This window comes from Phacochoerus africanus, chromosome 9 (assembly GCF_016906955.1).
Source record: "Phacochoerus africanus isolate WHEZ1 chromosome 9, ROS_Pafr_v1, whole genome shotgun sequence".
NCBI classification, from domain to species: Eukaryota; Metazoa; Chordata; class Mammalia; order Artiodactyla; family Suidae; genus Phacochoerus; species Phacochoerus africanus.
Genome location: NC_062552.1, coordinates 91,400,759 through 91,423,355, shown reverse-complemented (window position 1 = coordinate 91,423,355; position 22,597 = coordinate 91,400,759). Strand labels below are relative to the sequence as shown.

The 22,597-nt window shown below is 56.4% G+C and overlaps 1 protein-coding gene across 10 annotated transcripts in view; it reads right to left on the bottom strand.

The window, feature by feature from the left end:
- Positions 1-937: 937 nt before the first annotated feature.
- Positions 938-22,597, bottom strand: part of PLEKHG3 (pleckstrin homology and RhoGEF domain containing G3) — a 47,044-nt gene continuing 25,384 nt past the window's right edge. For 2 of the 10 annotated variants that reach the window (XM_047794723.1, XM_047794722.1), the window contains exons 2-19: positions 17,117-17,503; positions 15,476-15,573; positions 13,996-14,065; positions 13,694-13,740; positions 13,439-13,589; positions 13,216-13,347; positions 12,793-12,975; positions 12,487-12,579; positions 12,127-12,213; positions 11,848-11,881; positions 11,416-11,508; positions 8,664-8,753; positions 8,180-8,218; positions 7,740-7,759; positions 6,928-7,275; positions 6,351-6,464; positions 2,775-4,176; positions 938-2,321 (exon numbers count right to left, since the gene is read on the bottom strand). In XM_047794723.1, the coding sequence (XP_047650679.1) occupies positions 1,588-2,321; positions 2,775-4,176; positions 6,351-6,464; positions 6,928-7,275; positions 7,740-7,759; positions 8,180-8,218; positions 8,664-8,753; positions 11,416-11,508; positions 11,848-11,881; positions 12,127-12,213; positions 12,487-12,579; positions 12,793-12,975; positions 13,216-13,347; positions 13,439-13,589; positions 13,694-13,740; positions 13,996-14,065; positions 15,476-15,573; positions 17,117-17,464 (4,083 nt within the window). In that variant the 5' untranslated portion in view covers positions 17,465-17,503 and the 3' untranslated portion in view covers positions 938-1,587. Of the gene's footprint in view, positions 2,322-2,774; positions 4,177-6,350; positions 6,465-6,927; positions 7,276-7,739; positions 7,760-8,179; positions 8,219-8,663; positions 8,754-11,415; positions 11,509-11,847; positions 11,882-12,126; positions 12,214-12,486; positions 12,580-12,792; positions 12,976-13,215; positions 13,348-13,438; positions 13,590-13,693; positions 13,741-13,995; positions 14,066-15,475; positions 15,574-17,116; positions 17,541-22,597 lie in introns of all 10 variants that reach the window. The other 8 variants (XM_047794732.1, XM_047794730.1, XM_047794724.1 and 5 more) reach the window with 7 other exon arrangements.

Here is a 22,597-nt window from a genome sequence, read left to right as displayed (position 1 = left end):
CAGCCGTAATGAATCCGACTAGGAACTATGAAGTTGCGGATTTGATCCCTGGCCTCACTCAGTGGGTTAAGAATCCGGTGTTGCCGTGAGCTGTGGTGTAGGTCACAGACACAGCTTGGATCTGGTGTTGCTGTGGCTGTGGTGTAGGCCAGCAGTTACAGCTCCAATTGGACCCCTAGTGTGGCCCTAAAAACCAAAAAAAAAGGCGGGGGGGCCTTGCCTCTGATCTTCCCTTGACCTTATTAGACTCAGCAGACCCATCTTCAGGCTGGGTCTGTCCTCCTAGGCCAGAAGACCTGGAGGACAGCTCCACCACCTGGCCCCACAGCCCCACCTCTCCCAGGCCAGGACAAACAGGGGAACAAGCTGGTCTACAAGGAACAGGGGCAGAAAAGCCAGTTAGAAGTAAGGAGGTAATCCCACCCCTTTTTACACAAAGACCCGTTTGAGAGTGGACTGAAGACTGAAGCTGCACCCCAGAAAACATATACTTGTATTCCTCACCCAATACTGCAAAGCCACCTAAGACATTTCTAGGCTCCGTGTTTAGAATCCTTGCCTCCTAGGTTATCTCCTGGGAACTAGAGAGAAGAAAAGGCACCAGACACAGAAACGATGGCCTGTTGGAAAAATAAATATTCTCCCCCCACTCCACCCCACCCCTTTCAGTCCAACACCGGCCCTTGGGAAAAAGAGCGAAAGGCTGGCATGGTGCCCCCGACCTCACCCCAGACAGGACGCGAGGCTGAGGGTCGAGAGAAGTCCATGGGAATAGAAGTTGCAGAGGACAAGCCCCCTCCTTCACATCCTGCTGCCCCAGCTCCCCCAGCAGCACCTGCTGCCCTAAGCTTCCTGGAAGCAACCAGTCCCACCTCCCGAGACAGCGGGATCGGCTGGCACGACCCAGCCAGACCCCAGTAACGAGGCCACACACAGGTTGGTTGGTCAGCAGTGGTTATTACACCATTGGCAAATAACAAAATGTGTGTACATGAGTGACAGCCACAGGGCCAGCGAGACAACCCACAGGAGTACCTGAACGAGTCTAGGACATTCTTCCTGGGAGGGGGAAACCACACACATTCACACGCACGCGCACACACGTGAGCATCCTGACATACCACGGGATGGAAAGCAATAAATTATGGGCCTCATTCCTGCCTGGATCCTAAGAAAAGGCACAGTTAAAGATCAAAGCCTCCCCAGGCCACCTTCCTGGGTGTTCCCTGGGCGGGCCCTTGGTCTGGCAGCGGCCAGGCGACGCTGGAGGCCTGAGCAGGGCTTGCTCTTCCTGGGAAGAGATGAGCTTAAATATTGGGCTTCTTACCAGAGAAGAAGTATATACAAGGGAAGCGGCCACACCGGCCTCGGAGGGAAAAGGGGCTCGTCCGGGCCGGTGGCAAGTCACCAGCGCATTCACAGCAGGTGAGGACCCTCGCTGGGTACACCAGGGCCCTCTCCCGGGGGTGGCCTTTCGGAGGGCCCTGGGTGGAGCTCGGGTGAGCAAGGTGAGCCCAGGCTGTGGGCAAGGATGCCAGAGTTCCCTCCCATCTCCCGGCCTGGCTGCTCCCTCCCCAGGCCTCAGTGTCAACCTGTGGAGTTCAAGGCCTGGAACTTCTCCCTCAGGCTCCTCACTCTGCCCAGCTGGCCTGGGTCCCTCGGGTCCCTGGGACTCTCGTCCTTAGACCGACACGCTGTGGACTCCTGGAACTCCTGGCCCTGCCCCACCAGGGCGGCTGGTGAGCTCAGTCCCTGCCCGCCCGCTGCCTCCAGCCCTGCTGCAGGGCCGGGCAGGGGCCCCTTCTCCATGACAATCACCCGCCGGTTATCCTCCAGGATGAGGTCCGCAGTGACATACAGGGTCTCCTCTTCGGCCAGCCGGTTTGGGGGCGACCCCCCAGGAGGCTGGGGCTCGGCAGCCTCCGGGCCTGCCGGGCTCCTCCTGGTGTTCAGGCTGCCGCAGCGGCCCACCCTGCCCGAAGGAGGCGGCTCCACCATGTTCTCCGGCAGCGAGCGGCTCCGGTTGACAGGCAGGCTGTGGGGCCGGCTGCCCTTGATCGGGAGCACCTCATCATGGGAGGCGTACTTGGAGCAGAGTTCTCGGACGTCGGGCCAGTGGAAGGTCTCGGTGTCGAAGGGGCTGAGGGGGCTTCGGGGCAAGGGCCAGGCTCCTGGAGAGGTGGTCTTCGGGCTGGAGGCCAAGGGGCTGAAGGAGAAACGCCGTGGCGACGTCTCCCTGGCAGAGCCGGGCTTGGGCGGGCTGTGCTCCTGGACCACGGGCTGCTCGTGGTTGAAGAGAGACAGCACGGGCTTCCTCTTACCTGCGAGGAGAGAGCGAGCTCCCTGATCTACTGCAAGGGAGGGAGCGGTGGACACGAGGGCTCTGAACTGGCTTCAAACCTCCTTTCCAGGCAAGCCTGGTGGTTGAGGTCTTGGGAGGGATGGGAGAGAAATCTCATTTACCATCCATGGCCCCCTGATCAAAGGGAAATGGGAAGAAGGAAGAAAAGGCAGGGGACGGGGGACCAGGAATCAGAGGAGGAGATAAGAGCTTCTGCTTTCCTGGAAAGGAGAGGCCCAGGGCCACATTCCTTCCAAAGGTCTCTGCTCCAGAAGAAGGGCTTGGCTTGGGGTGTTAGACCAGCTCAGGGCTCACACCAGGCCCCCCTTTTGGTAGGGGTCCTTTAGGGGACACTCTCCCAGAAGCCAACTGCTAAAAGGTGCTTCCACCCTAGTTTGCAGGAAGAGCCCCCTCCCCAACCCCCTTGTCATACCTTTGCCACCCGGTGGTGCTCCAGCCTCCTCCTGCAGCTGGGGGTTAGTGGAAGCCACCTTTTCCCACTGCAGCGGTGGCCTGGCTGTCACCGACTTGCTCTTGATCCGGAGGCTGTACTGGCGGGCCAGCTGGTAGACCTTGTTCTTGACGCGCTCGCTCACATGGCTGTCCATCACGTGGGAGAGCTGCAGGATGCGGGGGTGCAGCGGGGTCACCAGCTCCCCCTGGGTGCCACTGCTCAGCTCCTTGACCAGCTCTTTCAGCTCCAAGGCAAGGTGGGCCGCGCTGGGCGGCTCGGTCGGGGAGGCGCTCTCTGGCGAGATAGCGGCCGACTCCTCAGTGATGGCCCCCAGCTCGTGCTCCTCCAGGATGAAGAGGGGCTCGTGCAGGTCAAAGCCATTGGCCTGACCTTGGCCTGGCCCCTTCCCAGGGCTTCCCTTGGGGGCCTCCATTCCCTCCCAGATCTTCACAATTTCTGAAGATGGGCGGAACTCGGCATCGGTGATAGGAGCTGGGTCCCCAGCACCAGTCTGGCCTGGTCCCGGGTGGTCAAAGAGGGCCCACGAGGCCGCCCGGGAGCCCACCTGTCTCTTATGCCTCAGCTGAGCCATTGGCTCGGGGTCCGGCCTGGGAAGGCTGTTGATTCTGGAGACTGAGTTCCTCACCAGCCCTTTGGGGATGAAGGAGAGGCTCTCCCGGCGCCGGACGCTGAAGCCGGCATCGTGGTGCTCTGCGTTTTCATAGTAGCTCTTGATTTTGTCCAGCAGCTGCCGGTCTCGGGAAGAAAGCTTCGATTCCTTCTTGCCAGAAGACCTGTCTGGCTCTGCTGGGCAGCCTGGGCTCAGGGGCTCTGTCCCATTGACAGAAGGTTCACTCTCTGAGGCCACCCCCGCACTGATGTTCGCTTCTGGGGGGAGCTGAGAGTCCAGAGAGTCTGTGGTGCTGACACATGGAGCCGGGCCCTTCTCACTGTCCTCTAGGCTGAGCACACTGCTGCTCCGGCTGGTCAGCCTCGGGGTCCCGAAGCCACTAGACTTGCCGTCCTCCAGTGCCAGGCTGCTCCGCCGAGAGAAGCTGCTAACGAACCGCTCAGCAATGACGCTGGCCTGGTCCAGCACAGAGGGAGGCAGGAGGCTCTCGGGCTCATGGGTGGCCCCTATCTCCTCCTCCTCCTCCTCCTCCTCCTCACTGCTCAGGGCCTTAGCGTCCTCGGTGCTCTCAGCCACCATGAAGTTCACTATGTCACCAGGGGGGTCCAGTCCCAGCAGCAGCTGGTGGGCATCAAGCTGCATTTCCAGGACCTCTGGAGCCTCTGTGTCTGAGGCCATCTCCTCAGTGCTGGGACCTTCCATGGCAGCAAACACCTCCTGCTCTGTCCCAGACTCAGGGTCTGGCTCCACCTGGGGCAGCACAAAGACCTCATATGAGCCAAAAACCTCCCTCAAGTGACCTGCTGAGACATACAGGGACAGCACCGTCTGCTCAAAGCCTAGTGAGAGGGGTCTGTGGTTTGGGACTAAAGGCGATCAGAACAAGCAGGCATCAAGAGGGGGGTGGCAGGTCCTTGGGGAGAGGAACGTGATGATGTCTCTTCGTCACCCTGCAGCTGGGGTGCTGGGCCCACATTCAAGGAAAACGCCAGGAACACAGGTGGGCTAGAGTGGAGGCATCTCTCAGTGGCAGCCTGCCTGGGAGCTTCAGGGACAAGGTGGGAACATGCAACACGGGGTCATAGCCAAGGCACCAGGACTCCCCTGACTGATGGTGAGGCAGCCCTCTCAAGCCCTAGAGGCTTCCCACTTGGGGGCTGTTCTGGGTTGAAGCCCGGGCCCGAACACCGTGAAAGGCCATTCCAACATCCCTGATGAGCCAGGGCCTCCCGTGGGGCTCAGAGTCCAGAGGACAATAGGACCACGTGCAGGAATCCTGTCAGAGGGTAAAGTTGGGGACCTGGCTGCTACCAGCCAGCCTCTGTCCCTGTGCACGACTCCACAAGTGCCCAGAAGGTGGCAAGGAAGGAAGCAAAGCTAACGACTCCCCCCCACCCCTTTTTTTTGGTCTTTTTAAGGCCACACCCGTGGCATATGAAGGTTCCTAGGCTAGGAGTCAAATCGGAGCCATAGCTGCCGGCCTACACCAGAGCCCACGGCAGTGCCGGGTCCTTAACCCACTGAGCAAGGCCAGGGATTGAACCTGCATCCTCAAGGATGCTAGTCAGATTCGTTTCCACTGAGCCAAGACAGGAACTCCCTGACAACTCCCTCTCGAAAGTCATCTGAGTCATAAAACTGGCCAGAACAGGGCCACATCCCAGAGAGGTCTTTAGGGAGAAGACAAGACCACACTGAGGCTGAGGAACCAGACCTGATTCCAGTCACTCTAGTCTGAAATCCACAGAGCGGGACCCAGGAGCCAGGCCTGCACTGTCCAACCCAGGGGCCACCAGACATACTTGGTTCCTGAGCTTCTGACATGTGGCTAGTCCCATGCTGCAAAAACTTCATACCAAAAAGTACAAAACACTTCATGAATAGCTTTTTAATAATGACTACATGTTTGAATATATGGGGTTAAATAATTATTTAAGGACACTACTAGAAAATCTAAAATCACACAAGGCTTATATTCTATTATAGCTGGATGGTACCCCCTAAACTCTTTTCCAGTGTCACCCGGGCTTCTCAATCGCCGCCCAGGGGTTTGTCCTCATGAGTTTTTCTTTTTTCTTTCTTTTTTTCCTTTTTAGGGCTGTATGCGCGGTATATGGAGATTCCCAGGCAGGGAGCTAATTGGAGCTACAGCTGCTGGCCTACGCCACAGCCACAGCAACGCCAGATCTGAACCACGTCTGCAACCTACACCACAGCTCACAGCATTGCCGGATCCTTAACCCACTGAGAGAGGCCAGGGATCGAACCCACAACCTCATAGTTCCTAGTTGGATTCGTTTCCACTGTGCCACGATGGGAACTCCCTCATGAGTTTTTCTTTATAACTCTGGGAAAGAACTCAAAGGACTCCGTTCCACGCAGGCCAGACAGTGGGGGCAGGGAGAAAAACTGTAGGCTTGTGGCTCACAGACCCAAGTCTAATCTGAGCTCTGCCCCTCAGATGCTGCCCATGTCACCTAACCTGAGTCCCTCTCTCCCTGCTAGAGCTGGTGCAGGGAGCAGAAGGAAGAAAGAAAACATCAGACAAGCAGGAGGTATTCAGTAGATACCAACACGCTTCTCCTTTGCAGGTGGGTCAGGCAGGATTGAAATGTCTGGCATGCTAGCAGCACAGGGCCTTAGGCTCTAAGCAAGAGGGCCTGGCCAAGGGGACCTAAAATCTGGTCGTTTGCATTATACTGTGTTCCTTAGCAAGAGAATGCACCTACCCAAAGGAAGGGGCACCTTTATCTAATTCACAATAAGAGGCTGTCTGTCACCAAGCTATGTGCCCACAGGCCAGATAGGCTTCCTGAGGACGTGGGAGCCTCCCTGCCCCCAGGGACCCAACAGGAGAGCCCATGAGATCGGGGCTCAGGTTCCTCTATGCTATCCCTCCTTCTGCCTGCTGACCACTCACGCACCTCTGGCAGGGAAGAGACGGACTCAAAGCTCAGGAACTTCTCAGCGGTGGTTGGAGACCGGCTGCTGGGCCTTCTGTAGCTCTTAGGGTCCTCAGACTCCCTGCGCCCCTTCTCCTGCAGCAAGCAGAGGGCAGTCGTCAGCTCCCAGGACAACCACGGCCTGGTCCCTTCTACATCCCAGCCCTGGCAGCACCTCTTGAGCCCCAAGGGGGATTGGGCTGCACTGAGATCCAGCCTTGGACCTGAGCCATTCCAGAGTCAGCCTGAACTGCCAGGTCTGGGGGACTCAGAGATCCCTGTCAGGCATGTGGCCTGGCTGTGGGTTGGCCTCGCCCCCCTCCCCCACCCCCACCCCATTAATCATGCTCATTGAGCAGCATGCTGGTTAGCACCCAGGACTGGAATAGCACATGCCAGGGGCTCACCAGGGCGTGACAGCGAGCGAGGGGTTATGCTGACGGCAGGAATGAAGGAACAAGGACGGAGGGGTGAGAAGGGCTGGGGAAGGGACTCTCGGATGGGCATGCACGTGCCAAGGAGCATGCAAGGAGGAGGGGAGATCAAAGAGACACCTCACCATAGCGCCCCGGGAGAAAAGTAAAGCGTTGGCCCGATAGTGCCAGCAGTGGAGGGCGGCCAGTAGGGAGCTGGCAAAGTCGGCTACCTGCTCCGCCACTGCCAGGCTCTCCTCCTCCTCCTCCTCCTCCTCCGAGCCTGGGGGCTCTGGCCTGGCCCCCTTCTCGCTGCCTTCATGCCCTGCCAGGTCCTCCAGAGAGACCTGAAAGGCCTGTTCCTCCTCCTCCTCCTCCACCACCTCCTCCTCCTCCTCCTGTTCCTCCCGGGCAGCCCCTTCAGCCTCCGACGGCAGGCCCCCAGCACGGGGGGGCTGTCCAAAGTCCAGGAGAGTGCCAACACTGCCCGCATGCTGTTTGGAGCACAAGGCCCCCTCGTGACAGGCCTCTGGGCAACCCCCCTCCTCCTGCAGCAGCCGGGGCTGGGGAGGCTTCACTGACAAAGCCACGTCTAGCTAGACCCCAGCCCCTGATTCCACTGGGCTCCAGTGAGGAGCAGCAGGGGCGGGGCTCAAGGTGGGAAGCTGAAACTGGGATCTGGTGAGGAATCGGGACCCAGGGAGAGCTGCCCGCCCCAGAGAGAGGGCAAAATGAGAGGATCCGGGCTGGAGGAGCACCACCAAGAGGCCACCCCAGGAAAAGGGTCCAGAAGGGCCCTGGGCACCGGCCACGGCTTATTCATCTCCATGACCCTCATGACAGAGTCTGGCACACAGTAGGTACGTGATGGGTGCCTGCTAAATGAATGAAGATGATGGGGGCTAACCCGAGCAGTGCCCCAGCCTGTCCAGCCAGTGCTCTCTTCCCCTGGCCTTACCTTCATTCCTGCTGCTCTGGCTGCTCCACCACGTCGGGTCCCAGCACACGGGTGGGGGCAAGGGGGAGAGGGAGGGGAGATCAGTAAGCAGGAGGAAAAAAAAAATCCTTTCCAGAGGCCTGAGGCTCAGAGCCCCCTGGGGAAGGGAAGGCTCATAGGGAGCTCCTGCTCCCAGAACCCTCACCTGGTCTCCAGGGCTTTCAAAAGGAATGACCGACAGACAAGAGCGAGGGGTGCAAAATAGCACGGGACAGGGAGGCAGGGTGCGAGGTGTTGGGGGAGAGCCCAGACAACAAGGGATGAGGCCCACTTCCAGGGAGGACCAGAGGCAGAATCCCCTCTGAACTGTTCTCGACACCCCTACCCTGCTGGTCGCCTGCCCCCCGCCTAGAGCTCACCTTAAAGGGGACGGCTGTCCATCCCTCCCCTCCCACCCTCACCTTTCTCGCTGAGTTGTCTGAGCAGGTGCCTGGATGGCTCTGAGGAGGAAAGTGAATGGGCAGAGTCAGCGCAGGCCTGAAACAGCCCTGCCTGACCTGGGGTCCCATGCTCGCAGCGCACTGGCCCATCACCAGCTCAAAGTCCACTCCAGCCAGGCAGCCCCCACCTCCCCCACCACGGCCCGAAGGCCTGAGCAAGGCTGCCCTCATGCCTGAGCCACTGCCATCCAACCCCAAGGAATTCCACTGTTCCGACGGCCCCCAGAAGCGGCACTGCCCATCATCCCTGCACGAGTGCACCTGCCCAGGGGCCTAGGTTCTGGAGCCAAAGCCCTGTGCCGTCCCCTTCACAATAACTAGCCTCTCGAGGGGGTCCCGGCTCCACTTCAAGCCCCACCCTCCCCGCACCGAGCACATCAGCGCCTTGGCTACACCCAATGCCAAGCCCCTTCACAGCACCCCGGCTGGAAAGCAGAGGTCGCACCCGACTTTCTACGGCCCTTAAGGCCTGGCATCACGAAGCCTCGCCGCCTGCTGGGGAGTGTTGCCCGGCTGAACAGAGGCTGACCAGGCTCTGAGGACAGAATACAAAACACATCCATTAGGCTGATGGTGTCAGCACCTCGTACCCCAGCCTTGCTGGGGGGACAGACCAGAGGCAGAGACACAAAGACAAGAGGATTGTCTCAAGAAGTAACCTCTCTACAGAGCCTTGCCCTTCCTCAGCCCATACTGTCCTTGACCACGGGGTGCTGTACACTTGGAGCCAGAAGGAAAGTCTAAGGAGTCTTGGCTGTTCCTGGACAGGAGAGCATATTGAAGAACTTGCTTTCTACTGACATGCGCAGTGTTTCCTTTGTCTGTATCATTGTAATCACTGTAAAAAGACATCCAATTGTTTTTGTTGTTGTTGGGTTTTTTGCCTTTATTTTCTTTTTTAAGGGGCCACACCCACAGCATATGGAAGTTCCCAGGCTAGGGGTTTAATCAGAGCTGCAGCTGCTGGCCTACATCCCACGGCCACATCAACGAGGGATCTGAGCCAGGTCTGCCATCTACACCACAGCTCACAGCAATGCTGAACCCTTGACCCACGGAATGAGGCCGGGATTGAAGCCACATCCTCATGGATACTAGCTGGGCTCTTAACCTGCTGAGCCACAACAGGAACTCCCATCCAATTGTCTTCAAAGTGAGAAATACAAAAATGTTTGGGAGTTCCAGTTCGTGGCGCAGTGGTTAACAAATCTGACTAGGAACCATGAGGTTGCGGGTTCGATCCCTGCCCTTGCTCAGTGGAGCGTTGCCGTGAGCTGTGGTGTAGGTTGCAGACGCGGCTTGGATCCTGTGTTGCTGTGGCTCCATATGCCGTGGGAGTGGCCCAAGAAACGGCAAAAAGACAAAACAAAAACAAAACAAAAAAATACAAAAATGTTCGACCCTTTCATTTTAAAAGCTCGTAATCAAGAATATTTAATAAATGACATGTGATGACAACGGCACATTCCAGCTGCCTGGCAGTAGGAAGCTGAAAAGGCCCTGAGGCAGTGAGAGTAGTCAGCTAAGATCAAGCACTCAAGCACTTGCACCGGCCTGACTTCTCCCTCTCAGTGACTTGCTGGCCTGATTTTATACACACTTCTCTTACATTCAATAGATTCATTTCTAACAGAAGAGGGAAGAAGGAAGGGCTACTACAGAAAAGCACCCTAAGACTGATGAGAAGGAACGCTCTGCAGTGTAAACATGGACGCAACACCTCAAGGCCGGCTGTCTCTACGGCAACCTGCAGCCCCACCTCCTCCAGGGACCCCAGAGAATGGAGCCCATTCACTAGCCACAGAGATGCTGCTGCGCCAACTACAGAAAAGAAAAAGTTGAACTGCGTGGCCTCCTCTAATGTAAAAGGATCGTGCATGTGGGGCATGTTTTAGAAAGACGTCCGGCTCATGAGAGTTCACACTAAAACACGGAAACATACTAAACTCAACCCTTTTAGTTTTTACAGGCTAAAATCTGAAATGGCTCATTTCCTCAGTGCCTTGCTTGCTGCAGTTTGGATGCTGATGTTATGACAGGTGGTATTACTATTACCACCCGTATCACTTACTGAAAACCTCCACGTGCCAGAAGCTTCCAATTCAAAACTACAGCAAGTTAAGAGGGAAAGTTAGAGGGACAGGAGATTTATAGGAGAAGAAAGGAGAAGGAACAAAGAGGGCCAGATGCTTAGGAAGTAATACCCACCCACCCCCGTCCCGAATGGGGGCGTTTAACACGTGACGCTATAGAACTTATGCAACCATGGCCAAGTGTGCCTAGGGTTCGAGATCCATTGGGAGTAACATAAACAAAAGCACAAACGCTTTCCAGAGATAACTCAGCTCCATCCTCCAGAAGACCAAAGCCCATATGTCAATCCACACAGCAGTTCAGGGAACCCATGGGTCATGCCAATCAAACCCAACACACTGGGGATCCCAGCCAGGACACAGCTCCCATCACTCCTGAATCTTTTTCTCTAGGGCTCTCTGAGATGATTCTCACCCCGACTCCCACCTCGTGTGTGTTTGACAGGTGCCTGGCCGAGGCTAAATCTGTCCTTGGGCCTTGGACTGAAGGAGAAGGTAAAAACCAATGTAGAAAACACATATGCTAATCATCATGAGAGCCCAAATAAAAGCAAGGTTTTTTCCTTCTCAGGAGACGATTCATTCCAGTGCCTTCAAGCAACAAGCCCAGTCAAGGAAGAAAAGCCAGGGGGGAAAAAAAAAAAAAGGAGAACTTTTCCGAGACCCAAAGTAAATATTTCCTGTCTGGATCTGGTGCCACTTGAAGTCTAACTCATTTTTCCCCACGTCCTGCCGCCTCTGCTCTGTTCCAGAACTGGGCTGGGGACCATCCATGATGTCTGAGCATTACTCTGGCTGACTCCCAGTATTTCCAGTGGGCAAGGAGGGAGGTTTTGATTGCAGGGAAACTAAGAAGGGGTGCCCAGAACGAGCATTGCTAGGGTCTTGGAAAAGGCAGGCTGTCCAGCCACGGTGGGCAGGAAGGGCCAAGGGTGCCTGGTGGAAGGTAGGCTGCTCCAGACACGCCCATCTGCCCGCCCTTGTGCCCTTGCCTGGGATTTCTGGAGAGGTGAGAGCAAGCCCCAGATGCTGCTGCAGAGGGTTCCCCGCTTGGGTCAAGGGTCCTGAAAAGAAGCCTCTCTGCCCACAGAGCCCCTGCCTTACCAGACTGCCGGCGCCCCTGGTGCATGTGGCCGGACACCTCATCCTGGGAGGCCTTCTTCAGGCGCTCTGGACTGTGGCGGTACCGACTGGGATCTGTACCCAAGAGAGACAATCAGACCTTTGGGATACCATTGGCCTTGGCGTGGACTCTGCCCGTGCCCGGCCACACCTCTGCTGCCCAGCCCAGCTCTAGGGGCCAGAACCTCCAGGGCTCCATCCTCTTTCATCTGAGAGCACCAGGCACACAGAGTCCCACCCATAAGCAGCAGTGAGCCCCTAGTCTTGCAGTGGACCCTGGGCCTTGATAAAAGGAGCCTCCCCATCCTCCTTGCTCCCCAGAATATAAGTATCAGGCAAAGCTTCCCCGGGATCCAGCCTGACTTAAGAGATGTGCACCATTAGGGGCACAGCAAGCAGAAAGGGTACACTTACAATAGGAATCCATTTCCAAGATGGCTTCTTTGGCCTGGAAGGGAAAGAGACCCACCTCATCACTACCTTGCTGCATGCTCTTTCTCCCCCGGTCCACAGACTCCCTCTGACTGCACCAGGACACCCGACACTGCTGCAGTGAGGTCTGTGGCATCCACTGAACCGGCCCCCACTAGGCAGTGGAGCCAATGTCCAGAGGGTGAGGCCCCAGTGTAGCTGCACGGCTGGCTCTCAGAGCCGGCCCCTCTCTGCACCCCCTCGGGAGCCCCGGGAGCTCACCTTCTGGGGGATGGTGGTGTGGTGGTTCTCCAGGATGAGCCTCTTGATGTGGTGAGTCCAGCTCCGCTTCTCCTCCACCGTCTTGGCCTGGAAGGACCCAAGTGAGAGGGAGCCGGGGGTCAGCACGCCTGAAGCCATTCAGTGTGGCTGGCTTCTACCAGAGGGGCAGAGGTGGAAAGGGGGCCTGTGCTGGGGGCCATGGGAGGTGACCTGGTCCCCTCAGCCCCAGCCTGAGAGGTGCCCACAATGACCTCTGCCCTCCAGAGAGAGACCCTGGGGCCCATGGAGGTGAGTGGAGGGGCGGGTTTTATCCTGCGCGGCCCCCCCCCCCCCCCCCCCCCCCCCCCGTGCGCCCCTCACCTGGATGTTGTACTGCTGCTTGCTGTGCTTGTAGTGGGTGACGGTGAAGCACAGAGACTCTCTGGTGCTTTCGATCAGCATCAGGGAGGAGCACTGGCGCAGAGGGAGAGGGCGGTCAAGCATGGCGGAGGGGGAGCTGACTGGGGCCCCAGACCCTCAAAACCATCCAGGGAGGGAGGGAAAGTAATCTCAGAACAGGGAGCGGGGGAGCTGTGGCCACATCAACCCAGGGCCCAGTGAAGATGTCATGGAGTAAGGGCCCGCCCGCTGGGAAGGGGGCAGAAGAGATGGTGGTGGCCTGGTTACCGGGATGTGACCCTTGTAGACAAAGTGGTCACCCCTCTTCTTGGTGACGAGCAGGGCTTTGTCAAAGAGGAAGAAGGTCTTCTCGCTGCGCACACGGTGCACGCGGAACGTGCCCTCCAGGACAAGCTCCCCGTAGGTGGTCAGGTCTGGCCCCTTCCAGTTGATGAGTAGAGACTGAATCTCCTACAGCAGAGAAGCCCCAACCCCTGGGAGTCAGGCTGCTTGTAACTCTGCTGAGGTCCACACAGGGCCCCAGGAGCCACCACCAGCCTGTCCCCCAAGAGCTCCCCCGCAAAGAAGCCCATCCTCATGGACACGATCCCTCAGCTCACCCCAGCAGGGTGGCCGCATCCCCCCTGCAAGCCTTGCCCCACCCCTGCCCCACCCCTGTGCCTGTCGCTCCAGATTCCAGCCCCAGAGCACCTGGAGCCGGACGGCATGCTCGTGCCTCCTCTTCATGTCGTTGATGTACCAGGCCACGCAGGTCATGGTGTCAATGGCATCCTCCACCACCTCAAAGCCATCCTCCTCCTCGTCAAAATGTTTGGCGATTTCCTGTGCAGGAGACGGGGGCTTAGGCAGGCCAGACGCAAGGGCCCTGTCTCTCCCCCAGCCTTCCAAGTACTCGGGAGGACCCTTGGGTTACCTGGAGGAGCAGGTGGTACTTGAGGATGCGCTGGACAGGCTTCAGGAGGTAGGAGCCCAAGGGCAGCGAGTGCTGCAGCAGCTCCTGCCGGTCCCGAAAGAACTTGGCCTGCTGCTTGTCCTGCATGCACTCCGTCAGGGCGGCCACGGAGCTGGGAGTTGGGGTACAGGGTGTCACCAGAAGCCCTGGATGGGGCGTGGGGTGCTCTGGACTCACCAAATGGCTCTGCCTCCCCTCTCCACCCTAATTACTCACTTGGGGTAGTTGTTGCAATACTGGGTATAGATATCAAACTCTTGGCTCTAAAGAAAGACCAAAAACAGTGATTTCAAAGAGAGTCCCATTTGACGGCAAAACCTGAGTGTACCAAAAATGTGCACCTGTCACTCTTTCCCGGAGCATCTGGAGACCCACTTCCGTATCCACCTGTCTCGGATATGCTATCCACCCAGCAGGCCCTGGCTCCACTTCCCATCTAAGGCAGGGCACGTGGCAGGTCCCCTGGAGAGGAGTCCCCAGCAAGGCGCAATGGCAGGCAAGGACCCAGCCCTTCTTACCCTTTCCACAAAGCAGCTGGCCACAGCCACGGGGTCGCTATTGCAGCTGTCCAGGTCTCGGAGTAGCTGGCTGGGTGAGGGGAGAGTGGTTATCAGACCCTGGACTGCTCGCAGCCTCCACAGCCACCAGCACACCCCTGCCCCAACCTCCTGGCGCCCAGACACAGGCCAACCCTACGGTCAGCAAGTCCTGCCCAGGGCAGCAACCACAGAGAGTATCCAGCAGCACCCCAAAGATGGGGGCCAAAAAGGGCCACGTGTTCTGCAAGCAGGAGAGGGAGAAGGGACCCCAGTACCCACCTGGGGGAGGGGTCACAGCTCCTCTGCAGGCAGAAGGAGTCAAACACATAAAAGCAGATATTAAAGGGGGAAAGAGAAAGGAGGAGCTCACTAAGGGACCAAGTTTAGAAGGATGTGGGAATGGGGGGGGGGAGCCAGAAGTGCTTGCTCATACACGGGGTGGTGGGGGGGCACTAAAGGAAGCCCTATAAATGGTGCTCCCCCTACCTCTTCCTCCTGTGCTCCTCTTTGCCCACCCCCCACCCTTACCCTCCAACCTAAATCTCACTTCCACCTGCCCTCCCAGACTTCAGCTTGCCCCACAGAAGTCCTGCCCATCTTAAGGGGCCTGCAGTAAGGTTCCTCCTGTCCTATCAACACTGTCCCTCAAGCTCTGCTCCTCCCAACCAGTGTCCTTTCCCTGGAGAGTCTGGGGCTCTGGCAGCACACTCATCATGTGTGAACTTTTTTTTTTTTTTGTCTTTTTAGGGCTGCCCCCTCGGTATATGGGGGTTCCCAGGCTAGGGGTCGAGTCAGAGCTGTTGCTGCCAGCCTACACCACAGCCACAGCAATGCCAGATCTGAACCACATCTGCAACCTACACCACAGCTCATGGCAACGCCAGATCCTTAACCCACTGAGCGAGGCCAGGGATGGAACCCGCAACCTCATGGTTCCGAGTCGGATTCGTTTCCACTGCGCCACAACAGGAACTCCATGTGTGATCTTCGTGGAGCCCCTTGGCCCTGAAGCAGCCCCTCACCAGGCCTTGCTCAGCCTGCCTCATCACGTCTTGCCTGGCTTGTGTGACCCTAAGGGGTTTAATCACCTCCAGGGAGCCCAACTTTCACAGAATCAATGGGAAGGTGGAGAAGAAGAGAAGGGATCTACACATCAGGGAGCCAGATGAGAGGGACAAAAGTGCCTCAAAGGGACAGAGGGAAGAGCATCACGGGCAAGGGTTCAGCAGTCCCCTGAGGGGCACCGGCCCAGGCTAGATCCAACAGGTACATGGTCCCCAGTGATCGCCCCTGCAGGGAGCTACCAATACCACTGTACAGGGATTGACCACCTTTCCCCACCCTCAGAGATCAGGCCCACGTGTCACTGCCTATAAGACCAGGGACATCCAGGGCTCCTCCCTGGGCCCTCAGACGGGCTCACAGGTGGCAGATGATGTGTGTCAGCCCCACTCCATACCTGTTTAGCGCGTAGATGCTCTCTATATTCCCAAAGAGGGCGCTGACTTGCTCTGGGTTCAGCAGCCCAGGCGTGTCAATGATCTTTAAGAGGTAGTCCTGTGTGGAGAGACGCATCAGAGCCCAGCCCCCCAGGCACGATCCCGTGCCACCCCCTACACACACTCATCTTCCTTTTTGTACTGCATTGTACAGCTATGACAAAATTTCACAGACATCACCTACTGTACTGGGTTGACAATTTCCCCCTCAAAATTAATATGGACTTGGAACCTCAGAATGTGACCTTATTTAGGAATAAGAACTTGGAGTTCCCTTGCAGTACAGTGGGTTAAAGGGCTGGCTGTCACTGCAGCTCGGGTTGCTGCTGTGGCATGGGTTTGATCCCTGGCCTGGGAACTTCTGCATGCAACCAGCAAGGCCAAAAATATTAAAAAATAAAAATAGAAATAGGGTCTTTGCAGATATAACTAGTTAAGAATCTCAAGATGAGAGCGTTCCCATTGTGGCTCAGTGGTTAGCGAATCTGACTAGGAACCATGAGGTTGCAGGTTCAGTCCCTGGCCTCGCTCAGTGGGTTAAGGATCCAGTGTTGCTGTGAGCTGTGGTGTAGGTTGCAGACGCAGCTCAGATCCCGTGTTGTTGTGGCTCTGGCATAGGCTGGTGGCTACAGCTCCAATTAGACCCCTAGCCCGGGAACCTCCATATGCCGCGGGCGCGGCCCTAGAAAAGACAAAAAAAAATAAAAAAAGAATCTCAAGATGATATCATACTGGATTTATCCAGTGACTGGTATACTTTTAAGAGGACACAGGGAGAACCAGAAAAGGCCGTGTGAAGATGGAGGCAAAGACAGGTGATCCATCTACAGGCCAAGGAACACCAAGGATTGCCAGCAACCACAGAAGCTAGGAGAGCACCCTGGAATGTGCTCTCCCTCGGAGCTTCCAGGGGGAAACTTGATTTTTGACTTCTGGCCTCCTAAACCAGGACAGGATAAGCTTCTGCATCTTTGGTAGTTAGGCAGGTCTAAGAAATGAATACACCTTCCTGCAAAGCAGGCAGAGAGCTTCCTCAGTGGCGACCACAGTCCCCTCCTCCTGCCGGCTTCTGGATGTGAAACACTCAAGTGGCCCTGCAAGGTCCTGCATCGTCAATTTACACATGAGGACCCTGAGGTCAAGGGAGTTAGGCAGGTGCTCAAGACCCCAACAGGCAGGAAACAACAGGGCAGGGAGTTGGGCGGGTGCTGGCGGAGGGGCATCCAGAGCCAGTTTCTTCACTGTGGTTCAGTTTCCGCTAGGCACCGTGGTCCCCCGCTCCCAGCCGAGGATGCCTACTTCCCACCATCTACAGGAAGTTCTGCTCGTTCAAGCCACTGATCGGACCCCAAGTCTAAAAGCAGGGTGAGCAGCCAGGGGCTTCCCAGGGCAGGAGCTCTGGGGTCTCCCCACTCCACCATGGGAAGCTGATCCTGGAGACAAACCTATCAGTGAGAACTTTCCTACCACGGATAAAAGGTTATGCAGAAGAGCTGGGCCACCTGAAGCCAGAGGCCAGCCCCAGGCAAAGAGGAGACACTCGTCCCCTCGGTCATCTGCTCCCAATGTCAGCCCCGAAGCCCCACGGAGGGGAGCCTCACCTCTACGATGCTGCGCAGGTCCTGCACATATGTGCGCTCGGTTTCCACGATTTCCCGCACCACTCGGCCCAGGTAGCTCAGCTTGTGCGCAGGCGCCACCGAGGCCCGGCTGTTGAATGGGGACAGGGAGCCCCTCATGTTCCGCCAGCTGCTGGAGTTGTTGTTGCTGTTGGGGTGACGGCGGGCGCGCGGGGAGCCCGCCCCGTTCTCGGCCGATGTTTCGGAGCCACTGGGCTCCTCCATGGCCCCGTGGCTGTCACGGGAGGAGCCCGATGAGGAGGTGGTGGAGGTCAGGCTCACGGGCCGCTCCTGGCTGCCATCCTGGCGGAGGGAAGTGGAGACGGGCATCCTGGCATCGCTGCCTGGCGGGGACGCTCCCGGGAGGTTCTGGGCGGGACAGACAAAGGGTCAAACCTAGGGAAAACTGAAAGTAAAAGGGTGGTGGCCAGAGGCTAGGGAAGGAGGGAATGGGGAGTTAATTGTTTAATAGGTACAGTTTCAGTTTTGCAAGATAATGAAAGTTCTGTGGATGGATGGTGATAGTGGATGCAGGACAATGTGAATGTACTTCATGCCAGCGCACACTTAAAAATGTTTAAAGCGTGGGGTTCCCGCTGTGGTGCTAGGGGAACCGTGGCATCGTGGGAGCAGCTGGGACACAGGTTCGATCCCCAGCCGGGCACAGTGGGTTAAGGATCCGGCATTGCCTTCAGCTCAGATCTGATCCCTGGCCCTGGGAACTCCGTATGTCCCGGGGGAACAGCCCCCCCCCCCCAAAGTGCTGTATATTAAAAAAAAAAAAAGTTAAAATTAAATTTTATGTATATTTTACCACAATTTTTAAGAGCAACAACTCTGAATCTCAAGTCCCTTCTTTCAGACTATAGGAGCATCTACAGAGATGCCTAAGTTACATTCCTGCCTGCCTCCAACAGCTTTCCCAGGATGGAGGAATGGTTGGCCACACCTGGGGACAATAAAAGGCTCAGAAACCCAAGGCCCAGAAAAGCAAAGAGAGCATCTCTGCCTGAGCAGCAGTCAGGAGTGCCTTCTAATGGAATCCGAAGCCCAGCCCCTCTGCTCCTCCCAGAGTCTCAGTTGAAACCATCCACCCCAGGGTTGTGCTCCCAAGGATCCAGCAACCTGCTGGGTGTACATCTCGGAGCATGGGGCCTGCACAGAGCAACAGCTCCATCTACCATCAAAACGGTGGATGGATAATGGTGGTCATCAAAAAAGTACTTTCCGAATGCCCACTTGTCAAGGATCTGGCTCTTAACAATCTACATTCCAGAGAATAAGAGTCTGCCCAGGATTGCAAAATCACTCGGGCACCAGTGGCTTCACCATGGACCTGAAACCTTTTGGATATTAATGGAGAAGGGAGAGCAAGTGATATGAAGGCAGAGCCCACATTACCCCCACCCCTAGCACCTGGGGCATGTCCCTGACTCACCCCGGCTCCCCGGACACAGGAAATTCCCCAGGGCTGAGCCACAGGTGAGTCTCCTTACTAAGCTTCCCTGTGCACAGTTAAGCCAGGGCACCAGAGCAAGCAGGAAGCTGCTCCCAGGTGAGGCAAACACAGCCTCACCATCCTCAGGTGGACTTTATTCCCTGAGCAGATGGTGCGGCTCACAGGTAGGCCAGCTTGGAGCCACAAGTCAGGGGTGAGGGGGTGTGGGCTTCAGAAACATCAAGAAAATTCCACCCCCACCACAGAGCGCCAGGGCTCACCAACACCACTTTCCAAAACGTTCGTCTGATGGCTATTTCCATCCGTCTCAGCCCCACGGACCCAAAGCCTTCCAACCTCAGTGCTTGGGCTCAGAAGCTACTGGACCACAGAACTGTAAGGAGAAGGATCTAGAATGTGCCATCATTCTGATAGCCTTGAATTTGCCCTCTGGTGTTCTGTGCCCCTGCCTGTGCCAGCACCTCTGGGCTCTGGCTTTTGCAAATCTTCTCTCTGCCTAACCATTACTTCCTCCACATTTACCCCAGGCCATAGGCCACCCCCCACCACCACCACCGTGTCATCTATACCAACCCTCAGGTCTCAGTTAGAAGCCAACCCACAGACACATCCCCAGAAACTCAAACCTGGGGGGGGGGGGCCTTCTATGTACTCTTATAGCATAAGGGCAGGGTTACCCCTATGGTAGCACTCACTGTGTGAGACCCCCCCCCCCCCCGCCCCTGCCTTAGGCTGTAAGTGACTTAAGGGCAGGAGCCTTAAAGGTGATCTGGCAAAAGGATAAGGATGGTAGACAAACCAGTATCACTACTGAGCTAAAGACAGGAGCATTGAGACCCGTTTGCCATCCACACTAGCCCAGCTTGGACCCACCAAGTACAGCACCGTCTCACTACATGTCTCAGATGGGGAAAGGGGTCACCTCTGAGGCACTCTATGTGAGCCTCACACTTTGCAGGTGAGGACACCATGGCAGCACTGCGGCCAGTCCTGTTTCTCCCTCCTTCCGGGTACAATGAATGTGGAATTAACAAACAGGATCACCCTGGTGAAACTGAGCATCTCAGAGGAGAGCTGCTTGGGAAATGCAATGTTGCTGGTTTTTTCTACCTCCTCAAAGAGCTTGTAGGATTAACCAGCTAGTCATTTCTACCCACCGTGTCATCGGGTCACTCCAGCACAAAGACCCAAACTCCGCCCCAGCCTTTAACCTCAGCCCTGTGGGACTCTGGTGTCCTTCAAACCACCCTCTCCACTCCTTCCCCCTCCCACCCACCCACCCCCACTCCTGTCTGTCCCAGCTGGAACAATGGGGCAGGATTTATGACCTAAGACCTTTCCCACATCAAACCTGGGGTCAGTCAGCCCCTATGGGGACGCTAAGCGGAAAAGGCTCAAGTCCCTAATGGATTTCACAGCTGGCCAGGTCATGACCTTAAAGTGAAAGATTAGTCACAGCCCCCTACCCCCACCCCACCATCACCCTCAGGGAGATTTAACCCTGAAGGGTACCTTCTGTGGGTCACTCTTTAGGGACCCCATTGCCATGGAGTAGTGACAGCAGCACATGTCAAGCCCAGGAACAAAACCATCCTTTTGGAGTTTTTTTTTTTTTTTTTTGTCTTTTTGCCTTTTCTAGGGCCGCTCCTGCGGCATATGGAGGTTCCCAGGCTAGGGGTCCAATCGGAGCTGTAGCTGCTGGCCTACACCAGAGCCACAGCAAGGTGGGATCCGAGCTGCGTCTGCAACCTACACCACAGCTCACGGCAACACCAGATCCTCAACCCACTGAGCAAGGCCAGGGATCGATCCCGAAACCTCATGGTTCCTAGTCGAGTTCGTTAACCACTGAGCCATGATGGACACTCCTGAACCACTCTTTCTACTTGGAGAATTCTCTGACTGCACACAGCCGTCTCCTCGCAAACCATGTTTTCAGAATAGCGCCCATGCCTAAATCCTCCTGGGGTTAAAAGTAAGCATAGCGGCTGACAGCTAAAATGTTCCAAGTGCTGCAGACATAACAAGACATTTTTATCTCATAACTCTGCGAGGTGGGAATTAAATTATCACCATTTTACAGATGCAGAAACCGAGGCCACAGAAGTTGCACATGGCAGAGCCTGGATTTGAACTCAGGTGCTCAGGCTTCAATGTGCCTGCTCTTGTGTCCCCGCTGACTGTCGGCTACCTCCCTGATGGATTTCACCCCAGCTAGAACCACGGGCAAAGGACTCGTCACAGCCCTGGATGCCACGTCTTGGCCTCAGCATGAGCTGTGGGGGGCATATGAAGACGGAAAGGTCAGGGCTTTTACCAAGACATTTCGTTCATCCCTCAAAGGCTGATGGAGAGTGAAGATGCCTGAAGGCTATGTCCAGACCTCCTACTATGTGACCTTTGGACATTTACCCCTTCCTTGGAAAAACACGGTAGAAATAAAGATTCCAGGTCAAAGGACGGCGGGTCATGGAGAAACGGGAAGACACATGAGGTACCGGGATTGGACTCTAATTCCCCAGATGATAAGAGCTGCCCTGCAGTGACCGTGAGACCTAGGAGCCCAAGGTGTGCTCTCACTTTCTTTCCTCTGGGCAGGAGGACTTACTGGAAAAGCACAGAAAGCCAGAAAGAGGGATAAAGGGCACATGGGGCAGTGAGAGCAGCCAAGGCAGAGTCCAAGGGGGACTGTGAGCAGACACCATTAGATAGTGACGGAGAAGGGACATCACACCCAGTGACGGCACTCTGGTCCTAAAAGCCCGATCCCAACTGTTACTGGGTACCATTCAGACTCCCCCAGAGAGGCGGAAGCATCCTTTCCTTCTTCTCCATGGAATACGACCCCACATTGTAAGATTCACCCCAAAGCCAACATGAGAACTCAGGTCTTCAAACTCACCTTGGAAGATAGTGTCTGGGGGAAGTGAGAGCCTAGAGGAGGAGGTGATGACAGCAGGCAGATCCTCCAGCCAGATGCCCACGCCCTCCCCATTCATTCCAGCACACCCATCACCAGTGCCCTTAAGTATCCCCCCAAAGTGACCTCTTCCATCTTTCAACAGTCATCCATCACTGAATTAGGCTTCTCAAAATTCTTTATTTCTCACACCTGGAAGCCCTCTTTGATAGGGTTCTGATGGGCCCAAGAAGCTGCTCAAACATGTACCTTTAAGGGTCCAGGCACAGGAGAGGAAAGGAGATCAGTTCCTTTCTTCTTTTTAAACTTTCTCTAAATTCCTTTTTCTTTTTTAGGGCCGCAGGTGTGGCATATGGAAGTTCTCAGGCTAGAGGGCAAACTGGAGCTGCAGCTCCAGGCCTACACCACAGCAATGCTGGATCCCTAACCCACTGAGTGAGGCCACGGATCAAACCCGTATCCTCACCGACACCATGTTGGGTTCTTAACCTGCTAAGCCACGATGGAAACTTCTAAACTTTCTCTAACTTTAAACATAATCCACACCCTTTCTCCCCCTCACCTCTTCAGGTTATCGGCCCCATCTACCTCCCGGGGACCTTTCCTGGACATCCTCAGGCAGGGAGGCTGCAGCAAGCCCCTTGGATTCCCTGCACAGCTGACTGGGGCCAAGTCCCACATCCTTCTCCTCCCACTACGCCTCAGCACCATGCCCTCAGTCTGACCTGAACTCCTGCCTCCAACAGAAGAAAAGCGACTACCCCAAACCCACCAGAGCCCCCAGGTTCTATCCTCAGGCCTCTTGTCACTAAGGCAGTAGGATCCTGCTTCCCAATCCCGCCCTAACTACAGAAAGAACAGCCCCACAGGGGCACTCACCCTGGAAACTTCCGGAGAACCTCTGCTTTCTCTGGTCCTGGCAAGTCCCCAGGACTCACCAACATTCCCTTCCAGCCCTCCCTCCAGGGCCAGCGGGCTGAGAAGGCATGTGAAAGGGAGAAGGCTGTGTGGGCCAGCGCCCTGGAGACGCCCCAGAAAACAGTTTGGTTCAGAGGGGCTGGGTCCAGGTGCGGAGGCGGCTGCC